The sequence below is a fragment of the Bos javanicus genome, chromosome 21 (assembly GCF_032452875.1).
Source record: "Bos javanicus breed banteng chromosome 21, ARS-OSU_banteng_1.0, whole genome shotgun sequence".
Lineage (NCBI taxonomy): Eukaryota > Metazoa > Chordata > Mammalia > Artiodactyla > Bovidae > Bos > Bos javanicus.
In genome coordinates, this window is record NC_083888.1 from 25684069 (window position 1) to 25702528 (window position 18460).

The 18460-nt window shown below is 49.5% G+C and overlaps 1 protein-coding gene across 2 annotated transcripts in view; it reads left to right on the forward strand.

Annotated features, from left to right (window-relative positions):
- The first annotated feature begins 3838 nt into the window (after positions 1-3838).
- FAH (fumarylacetoacetate hydrolase) overlaps positions 3839-18460 on the forward strand; it is a 30460-nt gene continuing 15838 nt past the window's right edge. Inside the window, exons 1-7 of one of the 2 annotated variants that reach the window (XM_061394566.1) lie at positions 3839-3991; positions 7615-7725; positions 9430-9551; positions 10068-10117; positions 15922-16012; positions 18186-18283; positions 18389-18441. In XM_061394566.1, the coding sequence (XP_061250550.1) occupies positions 3911-3991; positions 7615-7725; positions 9430-9551; positions 10068-10117; positions 15922-16012; positions 18186-18283; positions 18389-18441 (606 nt within the window). In that variant the 5' untranslated portion in view covers positions 3839-3910. The remainder of the gene's footprint in view (positions 3992-7614; positions 7726-9429; positions 9552-10067; positions 10118-15921; positions 16013-18185; positions 18284-18388; positions 18442-18460) is intronic. The other variant, XM_061394565.1, reaches the window with a different exon arrangement.

The following is an 18460-nucleotide window of genomic DNA, read 5'->3' on the forward strand; positions in this document are numbered from 1 at the left end:
GTCAGACCACCTACCATTGCCAGAGACTGCCCTTCATGCCTTCTTTCCCAGGGCAGACTTAACTAAAACCAAGGTCCAGCCTTGGCAGAGGTACTCAGAACAGGAGATGAGAACAAGAACAAGAAGAACAAGAAGAGGCTGAGCCAGACTGAGCCTCTTACAGGGTAATCACTGGTCAGCCTCAATCATCGCTGGGCCTACGGAAGGGGGTCAGCAGCCAGCCACTCTTGTAATGCCCCCTCATCCCAGGCCTTCTGATTCCAGGCCATCTTATCTCACATGTTCCCACCGACCCAGCCCCTCCTCCTTCCAAGCCAACCTGCAGGACAGCCTTCCGAACTCTGAAAATTTTTGTTTTAATTTTTAAAAATTGAAGTATAGTTACATACAATATGTTATAAGTGTATGATATAATGATACAGTTTTAAAGCTTATATTCCATTTATAGTTATTATAAAATATTGGCTATATTCCCCATCTAACTGCAGAGTTTACCCTTGCCTGACTACTGACTCCTTTTTTTTAACTGTGCTAGGATCTGACAGCATCCTGGATGGTTAAGTGTGCCTGAACATTTTTTTGTGTACCTTTTGGCCATCTATATGTCTTCTTTGCAGAAATGTCTATTTAGGTCTTTTGTGCATTTGTGGATTGGATTGTTTGGATTTTTTGATATTGAGTTTCATGAGCTGTTTGTAAAACAGATAGCTAGCGGGAAGCTGCTGTATAGCACACGGAGCTCAGTTCAATGCTCTGTGATGACGTAGAGGGGTGGGATGGGGGCGTGGGAGGGAGGCTCAAGAAGGGCGGGATATGTGTATACATATAGCTCCAACATGAATTTGAGCAAACTCCAGGAGATTAGTGAAGGACAGCATGGCATGCTGCAGTCCAGGGGATCGCAAAGAGTCCGTGGACTGAGCAACCGAACAACAATAGCTGATTCACTTTCCTTGTACAGCAGAAGCCAAGGCAACATTGTAAAGCAACTAAACCCCAATTTTAAAAAAGTGTGTCTGAAGTGCTCACACAGATAACCTTCTCATGTTGTGTTCTCAGAGCCCTGGATGTAACTTTGTTTCTGAAAAGTTCTAGCTGACTGGACAAGAGTGATGACAAACAAAACCTTGAACTCTCCCTAACATTCTTTTCTCCCTCCCTCCTCTCCCCTTTCCTTTCCTCCCCTTCCCTTTGATCCCCTCCCAGCTTCCCTCTTTACCTGTTACTCACAATTTTAGTACTTGATTTTAACAGCAAGATACTTGGTATGCACATTACTGCTGATCTTATTGAAATGGCAGCATTGTTTTAGAGATGAGGACAGAGGCAGGAAGACAGGGAAGAACTGCTGGGGGATTTGGGACTGGCTGTTGACAAAAGCGTGCTTCAAGAATGAAGATAATTGAATCCGATTTAGGGAGCTGGACAGTGGATGACAGGAGATATAGGGCAAGATGTTGCGGGGAAAAGGAGGTGCAACTTCTTATTTACTTTCTGATCTTTCTATTATTCATTATGAAGTGTTTTTGAAGGGAAAGTGTTATATTTACAAACCTTAGGATGATTCTTCAATCTTTAAAATGCTCTTTTAAAATAATTTCTAGGGGACTTCCCTGGTGGCCCAGTGGCTAAAACTCTGCGCTCCCAAAGCAGAGGGCCCAGGTTTGATCCCTGGTAGTGGGACTAGATCCCACATGCTGTAACTAAGGGTTCGAATGCTACAACTAAAGATTCCGTATGCCGCAACTAACACTGGGCACAGCCAAATAAATAAATAAAAAAAATTTTTTTTCAAATAATAGGTTGTAGGATTTTGGCTTAAATTTGTTTTCAAATGTATTCAGTCAGCTCTGCTTGCATATCAATTAATTCATTAACTTTTGCCTCTAAGGTTGTGAGAATTTCCAAGCAAATTAATCAAAAGCCGGTGTTTCAAATACTGGTTTGTGTGTTGATATGTATTGTGCAGTCTATACTTTAATAATTTTAACTCACTTAAAAAATACTTTGTGAGGTTTGTGAGAAATTTGCATTCCTATTATAAACGTCAGTGCTGACCACTTTACCTTAACAGCTGTATTCTCTCCTTTTTTGATTGTCTTCTAAAGAAGAAAAGCAAAACTCAAGTACTAAGAAATGGTTACCTTTCTGGTTGGATGTCCCTTGGGAGGAAGAAGTAGTTAATTGATAACCAAGTCTGTGCCAGGCTTTATCTGACTATCACAGAAATCCAATCTCTTTTTGGAGAAGACTCTTGAGAGTCCCTTGGACAACAAGGAGATCAAGCCAGTCAATCCTAAGGGAAATCAACCCTGAATATTCATTGGAAGGACTGATGCTGAAGGTGAAGCTCCAATACCATGACCATCTGATGCAAAGAATCAGTTCATTGGAAATGACTGTAATGTTGGGAAAGACTGAAGGCAGGAGAAGGGAGTGACAGAGGATGAGATGGTTGGATGTCATCACCAACTCAATGGACAGGAGTTTGAGCAAATTCTGGGAGATAGTGAAGGATAGGGAAGCTTGGTGTGCTGCAGAGTCAGACGAGTGAGCAACTGAACAACAGTTCTTTAACAGATGAGGAAACTCATGATTGGAGAGGGTACTGTCAGAGGTGGCTCTCAAATCTTCATACTTTTAGCTTCATCCTTTCAGCTTCATCCTTTCCAGAACTGGAAAGAGTGTTACTGTGTAAATTTGTTCTTCCTCTCTCCCTCCCTCCCTTCTTTTTTCCTCCCTCATTCCCTTTCCTTCTCTTCCTTTTCTTTCTGTATTTTTCCCCCTCAGTCTCTCTTTTCAACCTTTACACACAAACACATAGAGCTACTGTATGCCAGAAGCTCCACAGGTGCTCCACGATTCATTCAATTCTATCAACTCTGTGAAATAGGAACCATTATCATCAACCTCATTCAGAGAAGAGAGCTGAGACAGAAAGGGGTTCAGTAACTTGTCCAAGGTCAAACAGCTTATCAATGTCATTTAAACACTGGCATGTGAAATAAACAGGTGACATATTTTCTAGAATATTAATTTTCATTAGTTTAGGCCTTCCAAACAGGCATGCCTGTTCCTTTCACCGATAAAGTGGAAATGCCATAGTTGACAGATGAGCATAGCTGATGAAGGCAGAAAAGATGCGACTGGAAACATAGCTCCAGCCCCGGAAGCGCCGTCTGGCTTCTGAGTGTCTGCTGTGACCAGGATACCCGACAAGACTCGTGTTGAACTCGTGCTGAGCTGAAGATCGGGCCATGCAGCAGGGGGGGCGGGGTGGGGTGGGGTGCGGGGAGTGCGGGATGAGGCTGAAGTCACCCGGGGCAGATCCTTAAATGCCAAGATGGGTGTTGCTCTCGGTAGGAACAAGGGCCCTGTCCCCGGCAGCTGGACCGAGGTCGGAGGGCCCTCAAAGAGGAAGCTGGGCTGCGCAGAGGTAAAGCTGTAGTGGGAGGGACAGGATGGATATTGAGGGGCTGGAATTTACTGAGGACCAGGCCTTGTGGAGGGGCGGGGCTCCAGGAGAGGCGGGGCCCGAGAAGGGGAGGTCTTGTGGTGGGCGGGGGCCCCGGGAGGGGCGTTCTCCTGGTGGGCGGGGCCCGGGAAGGCGCGGTCCCCTTAGTGGGCGGGGCTCCGTGAGGGACGTCTCTTGTGGGAGGGGTCGAGAAGGGGGGGGCCTTGGTGGGCGGGGCTTCGTGAGGGGCGTCTCTTGTGGGAGGGGATCGGGAAGGGGCGGAGCCCTCGAAAGGGGCGGGCCGGACCCTGGTGTGTCACCGGGTCAGCTCTGGCGGGAGGCGGGGGGGTCTGGGGGGGGCGGAGTCCGCAGGGGGCGTGGCCCTGCCTGCCAATCTCTGCGAGTCCTGTCCCGCAGGCCGCGCGCACACTGCCTCCCGGTTCCGTGCTCGCCAGCATGTCCTTCGTCCCGGTGGCCGAGGATTCTGACTTCCCCATCCACAACCTGCCCTACGGCGTCTTCTCCACCCGAGGCAACGTGAGCTGCAGCGCTCGCTTCCGGGCGCGGGGAGGGAGGGCGTCCCCTCCGCTCGGGACCCCCACCCTCCTGCCCCGCCCCTGGCCTCAGTCCAGCCTGGCCCCCTCTTGCCGGCACCCGACCGAGCTGGATGTGGGGCCCGGGTCGTCGCCCCTCGTGAAGACCCCCGGGGTCGCTTGGGCCCCATGAGCTGTGCCTCTCCTTCTCCTGGGAGGGGGCTGGAGGCTGGGGCTGATCGCCGAGGGTGAAAGTTGGTTCGGAACCTTCCTGCTGTTGGTTCAGATCCCTCCTGGTAGCTTTCCAGATGTGAGTTGTTGAAACCGTCAGCCTGTTTCTGCACATTTGCAAGAAAATTAAATGCAAAATGAAACGAAGCATGGCTCTCCCTCTCAGGCAAGCAGAGCAAGTTATATTAAATATTATTATTACAGAGAAGTTGAAACGCAGTCATACTGCCTACTCCGAAGTCATTTCGCTCTGTTTTCTTCACTGGAGACACCACATTATGGCGGGTTGTTCATCCTCCATGTTAGCCCCTAACCCTAGAAATATCCATTGAACCGGTATATTTAGTAACTCAGAGGAATGAATTCATTCACATAAGAGCCCTGGGATCCAAGAGGTTAATTTCTTTACCTCCAACTGGCTTTCTTTCAGCTTCTTGGGCTTCTTGGCAATCAAAAGAAGCCCTTTACGGGGTAGGGAAATGAAATTTCACTTAGTGTAGTCTGATGGGCAGAAAGAAAACTGTGGGGTTTATCATCAAATATACAAGAATTTCCGTGGGTGGGAAAAGCAGATTCCCTTGGATTTATTCATGGCATTTTTGGCTTAGCTTTCTGCTCGCAACTTTCATGGTAAGCTCCTGATTAGCTCTGAGAAGCCTCGAACTCCCAAACCTGCTTGTACCCAACAATGTTCAGGAACCGTTTGCTAAACGGAGCCTGTGGCAGTTAGCACCTTCTGGAAAGTGGTTTCCTACCCCCATGACTGATCCTTGTCCCCATGTGCAGCAAATGCTTGGATCTAGAAGAGTCAGCGTGTGGTTTCACAACTGCCAAGCCTGACTAGATGTCGCAAGGATGCCAAAGGTTAACAGTCCCCTGAAGGGCCTGAGGCATGTTAAACCTTAACCTGTGTTGGCCAAGCACACTCTGTTGGCCAGCCCTCCCTCTGCACTCCTCTGACATTCTGCTCTCAGCCAAGGGTCCGCACTTCTCCTCAGGGTGCACATCTGGAGGACAAATCGCATAGGCTGAAGCCTTTGCAAGAGGCAGGGGGCGTACTCTGACTTATCCCAGAGAACTCTAGAATGAATGCTCCTGTGGCCAGTGGCTTGCAGACTCCATACCCCAGCTGTTTTCATATTAGACTGTGCAAGGACAGCCACTGTACAGAGGTTCACTGCCTTCTGAAAAGAATGCTGAGGGTTGTGAGTTGGCTCCCTTGGCATTCCAGAAGGCTGAGGCCCTTCAAGTGGAACTGGCTGTGTTGAAGCTCTGGCTGCAGGCGCTGGACATTCCAGAGGTGGTGACCACCTCTCCAGACTGGTCAGGTCACCAAGGCAGAGTCCTCCCTCTCCTCTATGCCAGAGGCCAACCATGCATCATTTGGGTGGAACAGTAGTGAACAAGGGTTCCCAGGTGGCGATAGTGGTAAAGAACCCGCCTGCCAATGCAGGAGATGTTAAGAGGCGTGGGTTTGATCTCTGGGTTGGGAAGATCCCTGGAGGAGGAAATGGCAACCCACTCCAGTATTCTTGACATATGTACACTACTAGTGGAAAGCTGTTGTATAGCATAGGAAGCACAGCTTGGTGCCCTGTGATGACTTAGAGGGGTGGGATGGAGATATATGTACATATGGCTGATTCATTTTGCTGTATAGCAGAAGCTAAACAAAACTGTAGAGCAAATATACTGCCATAAAAAAAAGAGAAGTCCCAACAATTAATGGAAGGACTCGCTATCTCGAGTCCTAGGGTCAGGGTTGGTCGGACACACGGGCTGCTTCTCACCTTTATTTGCAGCCGAGGAAGCAGGCAGCCACCCTTATGATTAGGTCTTGGCTGCTGCTAGTGGCCTCAGCTCCCTTCTTCCTCCAGCAGAGTGTGGGTGCCAGGGTCAGAGAAATGGCCCAAGGGTCTACCAGCAGATCAGCCTCTTCCCAGTTGGCCTGGGGCCTCAGGCCTGGGTAAGGGTGTGGTTCTGGTCTACACCTGTCCCAGGGGCTGACGTGCATGGAGAGGTAACCATCTTCTCTTAGTCCCCGAAAATGAGCAGCCAGTGGAGATAAAGCCAGCCGTTAGCCCTACCTCTTAAACTCACTGGACATGAGATGGCAAAGCTGGTAGTTCAGGAGAACTGGAAGCTCAGCTCAGGACGAGTCCAGCTGGTTGAGTCTGTAGACATGCTCTCAGGTTCCTTCTTTGTTTGTTTGTTTGTTTGTTTGTTTAAAGCTTTACCAAGAGTCAAACACTTTCTGTTTATTTATTTGGCTGTGCCAGATCTTAGTTGTGGCTTGTAGGATCTTCATTGTGTCATACGAGGTCTTCAGTTGCTGCACACTGGCATGTGGGCTCAGTATTTGTGGTATGTGGGCTTAGATGCTCCATGGCATGAGGGATCCTAGTTCCCTGTCTAGGGATCAAACCTATGTCCCCTGTGTTGCAAGGCAGATTCTTAACCACTGGACCACCAGGGAAGTCCTTCTTGAATTCCTCGTTGATAAACCAAGTTCAGCACTGTGAGGACAAAGGCCAGGCTTTGCCAAATACTTGAGACATCTTCATATTCAGGCTTGAAGCCTGGATCTGATGGTGCAGAAAGGAACTTCCCTTGAATGTTCTGAACAGTCTGGCTTCCTGCTTCCTCATGACCTGAACTCTGCTCTGATTGAGCCATAACAGAGTACATTAGCCCAAGCCCCTGACCCTCCTCTGTGCCTGGGACACTGTCTGCTCTGCTGTGCAGAGGAATTGCCCTAAGAAAAAGCCTAGGTTTAACCTAAGAAATAATCCAGTTGCCTGGTGAGGTGGTGAGCTCTTTGTCACCAGAGGCATTTAAGTGACACCTGAGAAACTTTGTTGGGGACTTGGCCTGGATAAGGGTCTTGGACTATGCAGGAAACAGATTCTTTCCTCTCTGTGTCCTCGAGGCAGAGATGGTGCCAGACTCTGCCCAGACAGAGATGACAAGGTCAATTTCAGCCCTCTGAGAGGCAAAAGCAGCTGGGGTATGGTGCTAAGGATCCAATTCCTCAGCCCCTCTCTACAGTGTGCATCCATGCATAGTCGTTTCAGTTGTGTTGGACTCTTTGCAACCCCATGATTGAGCCCCCCAGGTTTCTCTGTCCATGGGATTCTCCAGGCAAGAATACTGGAGTAGGTTGCCATGCCCTCCTCCAGGGGATCTTCCTGACCCGGCAGTAGAACCCAAGTCTCCTGTATCTGCTATATTGCAAGCAGATTCTTTATTCACTGAGCCACCTGGAAAGCCCTTCCTCTCCACAGAGGGCCATCTATAAAGCAGGGCCCTTGGGCTCTTAGATAGACAGATTTGCTGGGTAAGTGAGCCCAGCCTGGCCAACTGCTCCCAGTGATGACCGTGCCATCTTCCTTCCAGCCAAGACCGAGGATTGGCGTGGCCATTGGGGACCAGATCCTGGACCTCAGTGTCATCAAGCACCTCTTCACTGGGCCGATCCTCTCCGGACACCAGGATGTCTTCAATAAGGTAGAACATTGGGATGTGGCTTGCACTGGATCTCAGTGGCCATTTGTTGCAAATGCCACTAAGAAAATGGTCTTTACTTTCCATTTCTTTTCTTTTTAAAAATCTATTTAGCTGTGCCAGGTCTTAGATATGGCAGGCAGGATCTTTGTTGCATAATGGGGATCTAGTTCCCTGACCAGAGATCAAATCCAGGCCCCCTGTATTGGCAGTGTGTAGTCTTGGACCACCAGAGAAGTCCCTGCCTTGCATTTCTGACAGCAGTGGTGCCTTGAGATCTCAGGGATTTTCCTTGGATAGTCAGTAATTCAGTTGTGTCCAGCTCTTTTCAATCCCATGGACTGTAGCTGGCCAGGCTCCTTTGTCCATGGGATTCTCCAGGCAAGAATACTGGAATGGGTTGCCATGCCATCCTACAGGGGATCTTCCTGGCCCAGGGATCAAACCTGGGTGTCCCGCGTTGCAGGTAGACTCCTTGGATAAGTTTGAGATTGTTATGAGATGGACAGTTTGGCAGGAGGCAGCCTTGGGACCCTGTAGGGTGAGTTCTGAGGTGAGATGACTGTCAGTCTCTCCACAGGCCTGGGCGCTCCCCAGTTGTCTCTGACATGAAGCTCTCCAATCCTCATTTTAAGACGCTTGAGTCTCTCCTTGTTCCAGGCTGAGTCTCTGCTTGTTCCAGGCTAGTGCCGGGCCCTCTGAGGGAGGGAGCCAGGAGCTCCGCTCTCTAGGTTTAAATACAGCCTAGGAGGAATGAACAGCTGGCCTCAAGTGCCCTCTGTGTTGCCACCACTTTAGAAGTCAGCCTGAAGGACAAGTACGTGGGCAATGGATGTGAATGTACTTCCCTGTGAACGGTCAAATGCTCTTTTTAAAAAAATATTTATTTACTTATTTGCACAGGTCTTAGTTGCAGCACAGGGTATCTTTGTTGCTCTGTGTAGAGTCTTTGGAGCATGTGGGATCTAGTTCCCTGACCAGGGATCAAACTCAAGCCCCCTGCACTGGAAGTGCAGAATCTTAGCCACTGGAACACCAGGGAAGTCCCTGTCTAAGTGCTTTGATGTGCATCCTCTCCTTCCACGGAAGGAAGGTGATATTTATTGAGTACCTCCCTATGCGTCAGGAGTTTTACACATACCTCTCATTCAATGCTCACAATGACCCTCTGACATAGGACTGGCATCCTCATTAGATTTGATGAGGGTCTAACTTGAAACAAGACACAATTTTCCCAGGTCACATGGCTGCAAGGATTGGAGCCAGGACTGGAACTCTGGCCTTGAAAATCCACAAGTGCTTTTTAGGCTGCACCTCAGTGGCTCAGAAACCTCTTCTTAGCTTATGTGAAGGGGGTTGGTGCAAGACCCCTGCAGACTTAAGGCCTCCGCTGGAGGAACGGGCCATTTTCATTGCAGGCTGGGCCGAGCTTAACGGGGCAGCCATTCCAGAAAGCAGCTCTTGGGCTTAGCCAATTGCCTATAAGGCCATGTGGGGATGAAACCCCAATAGGAACAATGACACATCTCCTCCACTTGATGAACAAATGATGGAACTAAGAACTAAAGTCCTGAGGGTTTGAATGAACTGGAGATAAGTGACAGGGGCCCCAGAGAGCTGCTAGGCTGGCTCCTGTCAACAGGAGGGGTAGTGCAAGGTGCTTTCCCAGCGGTGATCTCCTTTTCTTCTTCCCCATCTTGGTCCTAGCCAACTCTCAACAGCTTCATGGGCCTGGGTCAGGCTGCCTGGAAGGAGGCTAGAGCATTCTTGCAGAACCTGCTGTCTGCCAGCCAAGCCAGGCTCAGAGATGACGTGGAGCTTCGGCAGCGGTGAGGAGTCCGTGGTCCTTGGTGGGCAGGGATGAGGAGATATGCCTGGGCAGAGGGGGACAGTGTGGTCATCAGGGACATTCTGAGTCATGGCCTGGCTGCTTTGGCCTCATCTGGCTCCCACCTGGGGTACATTTTGGTGGGAAGGCTCTGGGCCAACAGGAATTACTTCTCTGGCTGGACTGGGGTGTCCAGGCTATGTCCGGCCCCCCGCCCCCCGCCCCCGGCCCCCTCCCTTTTCACTCAGCTATTCCTCATCAGCATCATCCGTGTGTTTGTCTGGTCTCTAAACTAGGGGAAGTTTGGTTTGTTTCCTAGAGTGGAACATAGAAGCAGGAGGGAGGCACCTTGCCTTTAGCGGGTGGACGTCCATCCTGGTGAGGCGCCAGGCCTGCCTGGAAGTGCTCGCTGCAGAGCATGAGCAGGGTTTGATCCAGGCTGAGTCTGTGGATGGCCAGAGCAGGGACCCTGCTTTGCTGCATGCTTGACCTTGATGCCCCTTCTTTGGTGTTTCAGTGCCTTCACATCCCAGGCTTCCGCTACGATGTATCTTCCGGCCACCATAGGTGAGTCTAGTCTCTTTAACAGGATGTGTTTGGAGCAGCTGCCTGCCCAGGGCCCTGTCCCTGCTTCCTGTGGGGAAGGTCACGGAGGAGGGACTCTGGGGCTGTCAGCGCCTCCCCATCAGGGACCCAGGCGCAGCGTTGACCCAGGCGTCTCTAAAAGCCAGCACTTTCACCAAGGGTAGTTGCTCACTGCTTAGATTTGTAGCTGGCTCCCTGGCTCCCTGGCTCCCTGTGTGTGCAGGAACTCACTCTCCTTTCCCAAAGGGCTGTGGTGGGGGTGCTCAGAGCTCAGTCCATGAGTCAGCAGCTTTGAGGAGAGAGGCCGGAGGGTCCTGGAGGGCCCCAGGTTGAGCCGTGTGTTGGATGTCTGATTGGAGTTTCAGTCTGAAATTTGCAGTTGTCCAGGGACTTTCCTGGGTGTTCAGTGGCTAGGAGTCCATGCTCCCAATGCAGGGGGCCCAGGTTCCATCCCTGATCAGGGAACTAGGTCCCACATGCCATAAGACCAGGCACAGCCAAATAAATTATATATATATGATGCTGCTGCTGCTGCTGCTGATACTTAGTCATGTCTGACTCTACAGACTCCTCTGTCTGTGGAATTCTCCAGGCCAGAATACCGGAGTGGGTTGCCAATTCCTCTTCCAGGGGATCTTCCTGACCCAGGGATCAAACCCGCATCTCCTATACTGCGGGCAGATTCTTTACCCACTGAGCCATTCTGGAGAATTCCTACACATACACACACACACACACACACATACACACACACATAAAAGTACAGTTGTCCAAACCCTCTTGGCCCGATCAGGCAGAGGGCTGAGCCCTTCCTCCTTGTCCACCAGCCCAGGGGGTGGGCGCCTGCCTGCTGTGTCAGCCTGGGCTCCTGGGTGCTGAGAGGCCAGGTGGTCCTGCCAGTCCTTCTGGGAAGATGTGACTTCTGCCTCTGCCCTCGTTTCTGTGGGCCACGTCCTGGAGCAGCACCCCAAGGCCTGCCTTGAAAATAATCTTCCAGAAGACAGGCACACACGGGTTTAGTATATTTGCTGCCCCTCATCTAAGGGTTTGAGGATGAAAGGCAGTTGAGCTGCTGTGCTCAGAAGCTCATAGCTCAAACCTGAGTGTAGTGAGAATGGAATTGTTTCCCTTCTAATCATCACCCCTGGGCTCCCTGCTTCTCCTCCCATACCCCCTTCATGTCCTTTCTCTTGGTTCTTCTCTTTTTCGACTTCTTTCTAAATGCTCCGCCTTTGCAGCAGCTTTCCTGAGGTATGATTTACACAGCCCACAATTCTCCCATTGTCAGTGTGCAGTTTAATGAGTTTTAGACAATATATACCGCTGTGCAGTCATTCCCACCATCACATTGGAAAACACTCAGTCAGCACAAAGCCTCTGTTTGTAGTCGGTCCCTGCTGTCCCTCCAGGCAACCATGGCCTGTCCCCAGTTTTACCTCTAGTAATTTCATGTAAATAGCATTACCCCATATGCAGGTCTACTGTGTCTATCTCAGCTGGTATTCCCCCTCATTATTCTTCCCCTCATATTATTTTTTCATAACGTGTATTCTTTTATTAAATGAAAATCAGAGACTTCCCAGGTTGTTCAGTGCTTAGGACTCGACGCTTCCAATGCAGGGGGCACGGGTTCGATCCCTGGTCAGGGAACTAGAATCTCACATGCCATGTGGCGCACACCCACATAGAACAAACCACTCAGCTTTGTAGTCTAAGAGGCCTTTAAAAAAATGTTCTAAAATTGTGGTAAAATACACATTATACAACGTTTACCATCTTCATGATTTTTAAGTGTATCACTGGTATCCAGTACATGACATTGTCCCCCATATTATTTTTAGCTTTTTGGAACAGGAGGTCCTGCCCGCTAAACTGGGCTGCGAGCACCACTGGCTGGGGTGTGGAGTGAGTGGGTGAGTGGCTGGGGTTCTTCCTCTCTCACTGTCTTATAGCCTGGCCTGGACACCATCTTTTCCCATCCTTTTTAAGTGATCATGAAATGGACTTTGTGTATAGATACTGAAAACCAACAAGGAAGTAGAAGCTGTTAATTTTCTTTGGCAGGAATGCTCTGAAATGTGTGCTGGTTCTACCCTGGGCTCCTACCTGGGCAGGTCTTACTGCAAAATTCAGCACCATGTTGTTCTAAAGTAAATGCTGGAGCGACATACACTTCTACTACGCTTTATAGTGTGTCAGACAAGTTTTTATAATTGTTTGGAAAGACTATGATTTAAAAAAAGATTCAGTCTTTGAGTCTGCCTGGATTCTCTCAAAGGAGAAATTGAAAGTGGAATAACCATGGCAGCAGTGACTCCCAGTGGGGGAAGGGAAGGGATTTTATTTGGGGCCTGCTATGTGCCAGGCATGGGCTTCCCTGATGGCTCAGTGGTCAAGACTTTGCCTGGGTTGGGAAGATCCTCTGGAGAAGGAAATGGCAACCCACTCCGGTATTCTTGCCTGGAGAATCTCATGGAAAGAGGAGCCTGGTGTGCTGTAGTCGATGGGGTTGCAAAGAGTTGGACGTGACTGAGCACAGCAAGAGCAACATTGTGCCAAGCACTATGATAAGATATATTATATAGATGTATTATTTCCTTTACTGTATCGATGTGCCTGTGATTGGCATCATTACTCCCAATGGAGAAACTGAGTTCTAAAGCATCAAAGGGACTATCTCAAGGCCACACATAGCCAAGAAACAGCAGACTCAGAATTCACAGGGAGGTTTGGGCATGTTGTCTACTGTGTGGGCCTTGCTTATCTGTGAACTAACAATAGAATGATCTACCTGAAGGCATCGTTTTAAAGCAGGTTCCTTCTGGCCCTGAGACCTATGATTTTATGAAATAAAAGGCACTTATTTCCATGTTTCTGTTACTAAGAGAAGAGCTATAATGTGGAGTTTTGTTTCTCTGTAAGTGATTTTCTGTGTCCCACATGCTTTCCATCATGCAAGAGAATTCCACATGTCCAGCGACAAATGGTAGGAACCCAGCCAGGCTTCCCCAGGGAGGGAGGAGGACAGGCAGGAGCCCAGGACCCCCTCCCTGACTCAGGTGGGTGCAGTCCAGCCACTTTTCATTTTTAAGATCCCAGATTATTTTTTTCCCCCAAAGACCTCTTCTTTAAAAATAATTTTTTTGTTAATTTTTGGCCACACATGTGGGATCTTAGTTCCCTGACCAGGGTTTGAACCTGTACCCAGTGCACCCCCTGCATTGGGGGCACGGAGTCTTAACCACTGGACTGCCAGGGAAGTCCCCCAAAGACCCCTTCTTGATTTGTGGATGCAACATCCTTTTTTATTAGATATATTAAAGGATTCTTCTTTTTTTTTTCCTGCCCCGTCATAAGGCATATGGGATCTTAGTTCCCTGGCCAGGGATCAAACCTGCACCCCCTGCACTGGAAGCATGGAGTCTTAACCATTGGACCACCAGGGAGGTCCCCTAAAGGATGCTTCTTTTTAGTCTCCTTCTGGTGTCTCTATTAATCCTGCTTCCTCTCTTTCATTTCTTTTGTGAGTTGAATTAGTACCTCTCTCATGGTGAGGATTCTTCCGGATGTTTGATGAGTCTGGGTTTTTTTGTGCTCATCTCTTTTGGGGTTGCACTGGGTCTTCTTTGCAACATGCAGGCTTAGTTGCCCTGTAGCATGTGAGATCTTAGTTCTTTGACCAAGGATTGAACCCACATCCTCTGCATTGGAAGGCAAATTCTTAACCACTGGACCATCAGGGAAGTCCCTTGTGCTCATCTTTATTTGGTTAGGAAACTCTCCTCCGTCAGGTGCTGGTGAATGCAGCTCTTCCTATAACCAGCCCCAAGGAAAGGGGTGTGGTCTACTTCTGATGGGGAGCTCTGGTTTTGTTTTGTGGTTGTGGGGAGACTGCCCTGCTTCTCCCTAGTGCTGAAGTCTCTGGGGGCATGACCTCGGCTCCCTGGACCCACCCCTTAGCCCAGGCACAGTCTCCTGCTATTGGCTGCTTGGGCGAAGCTGGGTAAAGATGGGGATGGCCAGCAGGGACTCAATCCCAGGCAGTCTCTTCAGCCCGGCCCTGCCTTCCCATCTCTCTGGCGGCCGCTGGATTTTGGCTCACTGCTTGACTTCCAGGATCCCTTACGATTTCCAGTTGGCCAGTGGTGCCTTCTTGTTATGGATTTATGCTTCTAACAAATATCTCAGCTGTTCTGTCTGTGCTTTGGGACTGAAGATGGAAAGCAGCCATGAAAGCTCAGGGTTCCCCTGCTCTAACAGACCCTCGTAGACTTTTCTCTCTTCTCATCCTTCATCAGGTGGCTCAGTGGTAAAGGATCCGCCTGCAATGCAGGAGACTCAGGAGACCTGGGTTCCATCCCTGGGTCAGGAAGATCTCCTGGAGGAGGAAATGGCAACCCACTCCAGTATTCTTTCCTGGAAAATCCCATGGGCAGAGGAGCCTGGCAGGCTACAGTCCGTGGGGTCGTAAAGGAGTCGGACACGACTGAGTGACTAAGCACACACTAAGCATGCATCCTTCACCACTGCCTTTTCTAGTCTAGGCTGTTGGTACTGGCCCTGTCCAACTTTTTATTTATCTACTAGAAATAAATTTTTTTTTGAAGAGAGGTTGTGGAGGATAAACAGGCAAACTGCCCCGACTTACTATTTGTGCATATTTGAGCAGTGCCCTGTCTATGGGAGCCTGTGCCTATAGCGTGCAGCCCACCTCGTCTGCTCCAGTCTGCATCACCAGGCCCTACTGAGGCCTTGCTCTTGGCACTACGTGTGTGTTAGTTGCTCAGTCATGTCCGACTTTGCGACCCCAATAGACTGCAGCCCAGCAGGCTCCTCTGTCCATTGGATTCTCCAGGCAAGAATACTGGAGTGGGTTGCCATTCCCTTCTCTAGGAGATCTTCTTGATCCAGGGATTGAACCTGGGTCTCCTGCATTGCAGGCGGGTTCTTTACTATCTGAGCCACCAAGGAAGCCCCTTTGTTCTTGTCACTGAGAGAGAGTCAAACAAAATGCGGCCTGGGCTAGGCTGCTCTGAAATGACTTCAGTCTTGCAGAGGGATAAGACCTGCACACACATGACTGGGGCACAAGTGGGACATGGAACCCTCCGGCCGGGAGAAGGGCTGGCTTGGATGCTGAGTGGTCTTGGAGGAGGGGTGATCCAGCTAGGGAGAGTGGGTGTGGCTTCATGCTCTAGGGGGCGGGGCCTAAACTGAGCTGCCAGGATCTGGACACGCAGACACAAGGAAGACGCCAGTCCCCCCAGGGGTAGTCACAGCTTGAGCAAAGGCCTGGTAAACAGAGCTGGTGGGTGGGAGGGGTATCAGCTATTCATTCGCAAATTTCATTGTTTCAGGAAATCTATTTTATTTTTATTATTATCTTTACAAATTTAAGAACTTATTTTTTATTATTAACTTGGAACTATTTTTGATACCCTTTATTTATTTATTATTATTAGGCCATGAAGTGCTGCTTATAGGATCTTAGTTCCTGGACCAGGGATCAAACCCGTGCCCCTGCAGTGGGAAGCTTGAAGTCTTAACCACTGGACCTCCAGGGAAATCCCCTAATTTGTTTCTGATTTTTCAATTGGGAGTTCTCAAAACAAATTTTCAGTGGTGTGAATAGCTTTTGGATGTTCCAGTGTTGCCGGGCATGCGCCTCCAACCCCTGTTGGCTAGCCTTCCTGGCTCAACCGCCCGGACCCTGACCCTTGGAAGCGGCCCTTCCCTGTCCTTCAGCATCCAGGTTGCTGACAGCATCTCCGTCCTTTCCCCTGCAGGTGACTACACGGACTTCTATTCCTCTCGGCATCATGCCACCAATGTCGGGGTCATGTTCAGGGGCAAGGAGAATGCACTGATGCCAAACTGGTATGTCCTGTACCCTGGTGTGGCTGAGCTCCAAGTCTGTCTTTCTGTGTCCAGCAGCCTGTGGTTCTGGGAGCCGCCAGGTCCTCTCAGGTTAAAGGAACCAGGGAGGAAAGCCCACAAGGGTCATGACATCACCACATCTGGAAACAGTGACCCCAGCTTCTGGTTCTCCTCTCGGCTCAGCCCTGGACCTGCTGTGGAATCGCGGGGCAGTCCCTTGAGGCTTGATCTAGAGAACATGGGTTGGAATTAGATACTGAGTCACCAACATCCTTCCAGCTCCTTTGATTTGTAAGCTGTGAATTATAGTTCTATTGGTGAATTCTAGTGCTGGTTCCTCTGGGAGGCTCTAGGGGAAGAATCCATTTCCTTATCTATTCTGGCTTCCAGAGACTGCTTGCACTGCTTAGCTTGGGACCCCTTCCTCAGATGACTGCAGCCTCTCGGTTCCATCTGCAACAGTGCTAATTCCTCCTTTGACCTTCTTCCCTTTACAAGGATCCTTCCAGGTGGCTCAGTGGTAAAGAACCCACCTGCCAGTGTAGGAGACATAAGAGACTCAGGTTCAATCCCTGGGCTGGGAAGATCCCCTAGAGTAGGAAGTGGCAACCCACTCCAGTATTCTTGCCTGGGAAATCCCATGGACAGAGGAGCCTGACGGGCTGTAGTCCAAAGGGTCGCAAAGAGTTGGACATGACTGAGCAGTCACACACACACACATGGTTACATGTAGGGACCACCTGATAATTCAGAGTAATCTCCATAATCTCATGATCATTGACTTAAGTCACATCTGCAAGTCTCTTTTACCTCAGAAGGTGATATTCACAGCTTCCAGAGGTTAAGACCTGGATATCTTATTTTTTTTTAATGTTGGAGTATAGTCGACTTACAATGGTGTGATGGTTTCAGGTGGACAGCGAAGGGACTCAGCCATATATACACATGGATCCATTCTTCCCCAAACTCCCCTCTCATCCAGGTTGTCACATAGCACTGAGCAGAAGTCCCTGTGCTGGACATGGATGTCTTTGCAGGGGCTATTATTTAGCCTCACACACATACATGCACACTCATACATGTACACACACACATACATACATATACCTACATACATACAGGCTTCTCATTGTGGTGGCTTCTTGTTGTGGAGCACAGGCTTTTAGGGCACATGGGCTTAGTTGCCACATGGTATCTGGTATCTGGCATGTGGTATCTTCCTGGAGGAGGGACTGAACCTGTGTCTCCTGCATTGGCAGGCAGTTTCTTAAGCCCTGGACCACAAAGGAAATCCTTTCTTTTTAATGTTGAGCAATGGCCACCTGAGGCAAAGAGCTGACTCATTGGAAAAGACCCTGATGCTGGGAAAGATTGAAGGCAGGAGGAGAAGGGGACGGCAGAGAATGAGATGGTTGGATGGCATCATTGACTCAATGGACATGAGTTTGAGCAAAATCCAGGAGATGGTGAAGGACAGGGAAGCCTGACAGACTGAACAACAACAGAAAATATTCCATTGTCTTATCGAGACCACATTCTTGCTCATCCATTTATTTGTTTCTGGACACTTGGGAGTTCTTTTCGATATTTGAACCATATATGTGTTGACTCACTTTCATTTTTATTTTGAAAGCATCTTGAAATTTAGTCACTCAGTCGTGTCCGACTCTTTGCCACCCCATGGACTGTAGCCCACCAAGCTCCTCTGCCCATGGGATTTCTCAAGCAAGAATACTGGAGTGGGTTGCCATTTTCTACTCCAGGGGATCTTCCCACCCCAGGGATTGAACCTGCATCTCTTGCATCTCCTGCATTGGCAGATGGATTCTTTACCACTATGCCACCTGGGAAGCCCCAGGTCCTTATTACTTATCTATTTTATATATGTGCGTGCGTGCTAAGTTGCTTCAGTTATGTCAGACTCACTGTGACCCCTTGGACTGTAGCCCACCAAGCTGCTCTGTCCAAGGGATTCTCCAGGCAAGAATACTGGAGTAGGTAGCCATTCCCTTCTCCAGGTGATCTTCCCAGATCTCCCACATTCTTTACCATCAGCCACCAGGGAAGCTCATGTATATATATGTTGACTCCCTTTCATTTCATCTGAAAACATTTTGAAATTTCATTTGTACATGTAACAGCATCAAAGCTTCCTCTTGCCTTCCTTCCTCAGGCTGCACCTGCCCGTGGGCTACCACGGCCGCGCTTCCTCCGTGGTGGTGTCTGGCACCCCGATCCGCAGGCCCCTGGGGCAGATGCGACCCGACGACTGTAAGTGCCCCCAGTGCCCAGGCCTTTCGGGGCTCCGCTCTTTGTCCCCACACGCCCAAGTCCATGCCTGGCACCCACTAACCTCTCTTTCTGCTGTTATTCCAGCTAAGCCTCCCGTTTATGGTGCCTGCAAACTCCTGGACTTTGAGTTGGAGATGGTAAGCCTTGTCTCGGTGT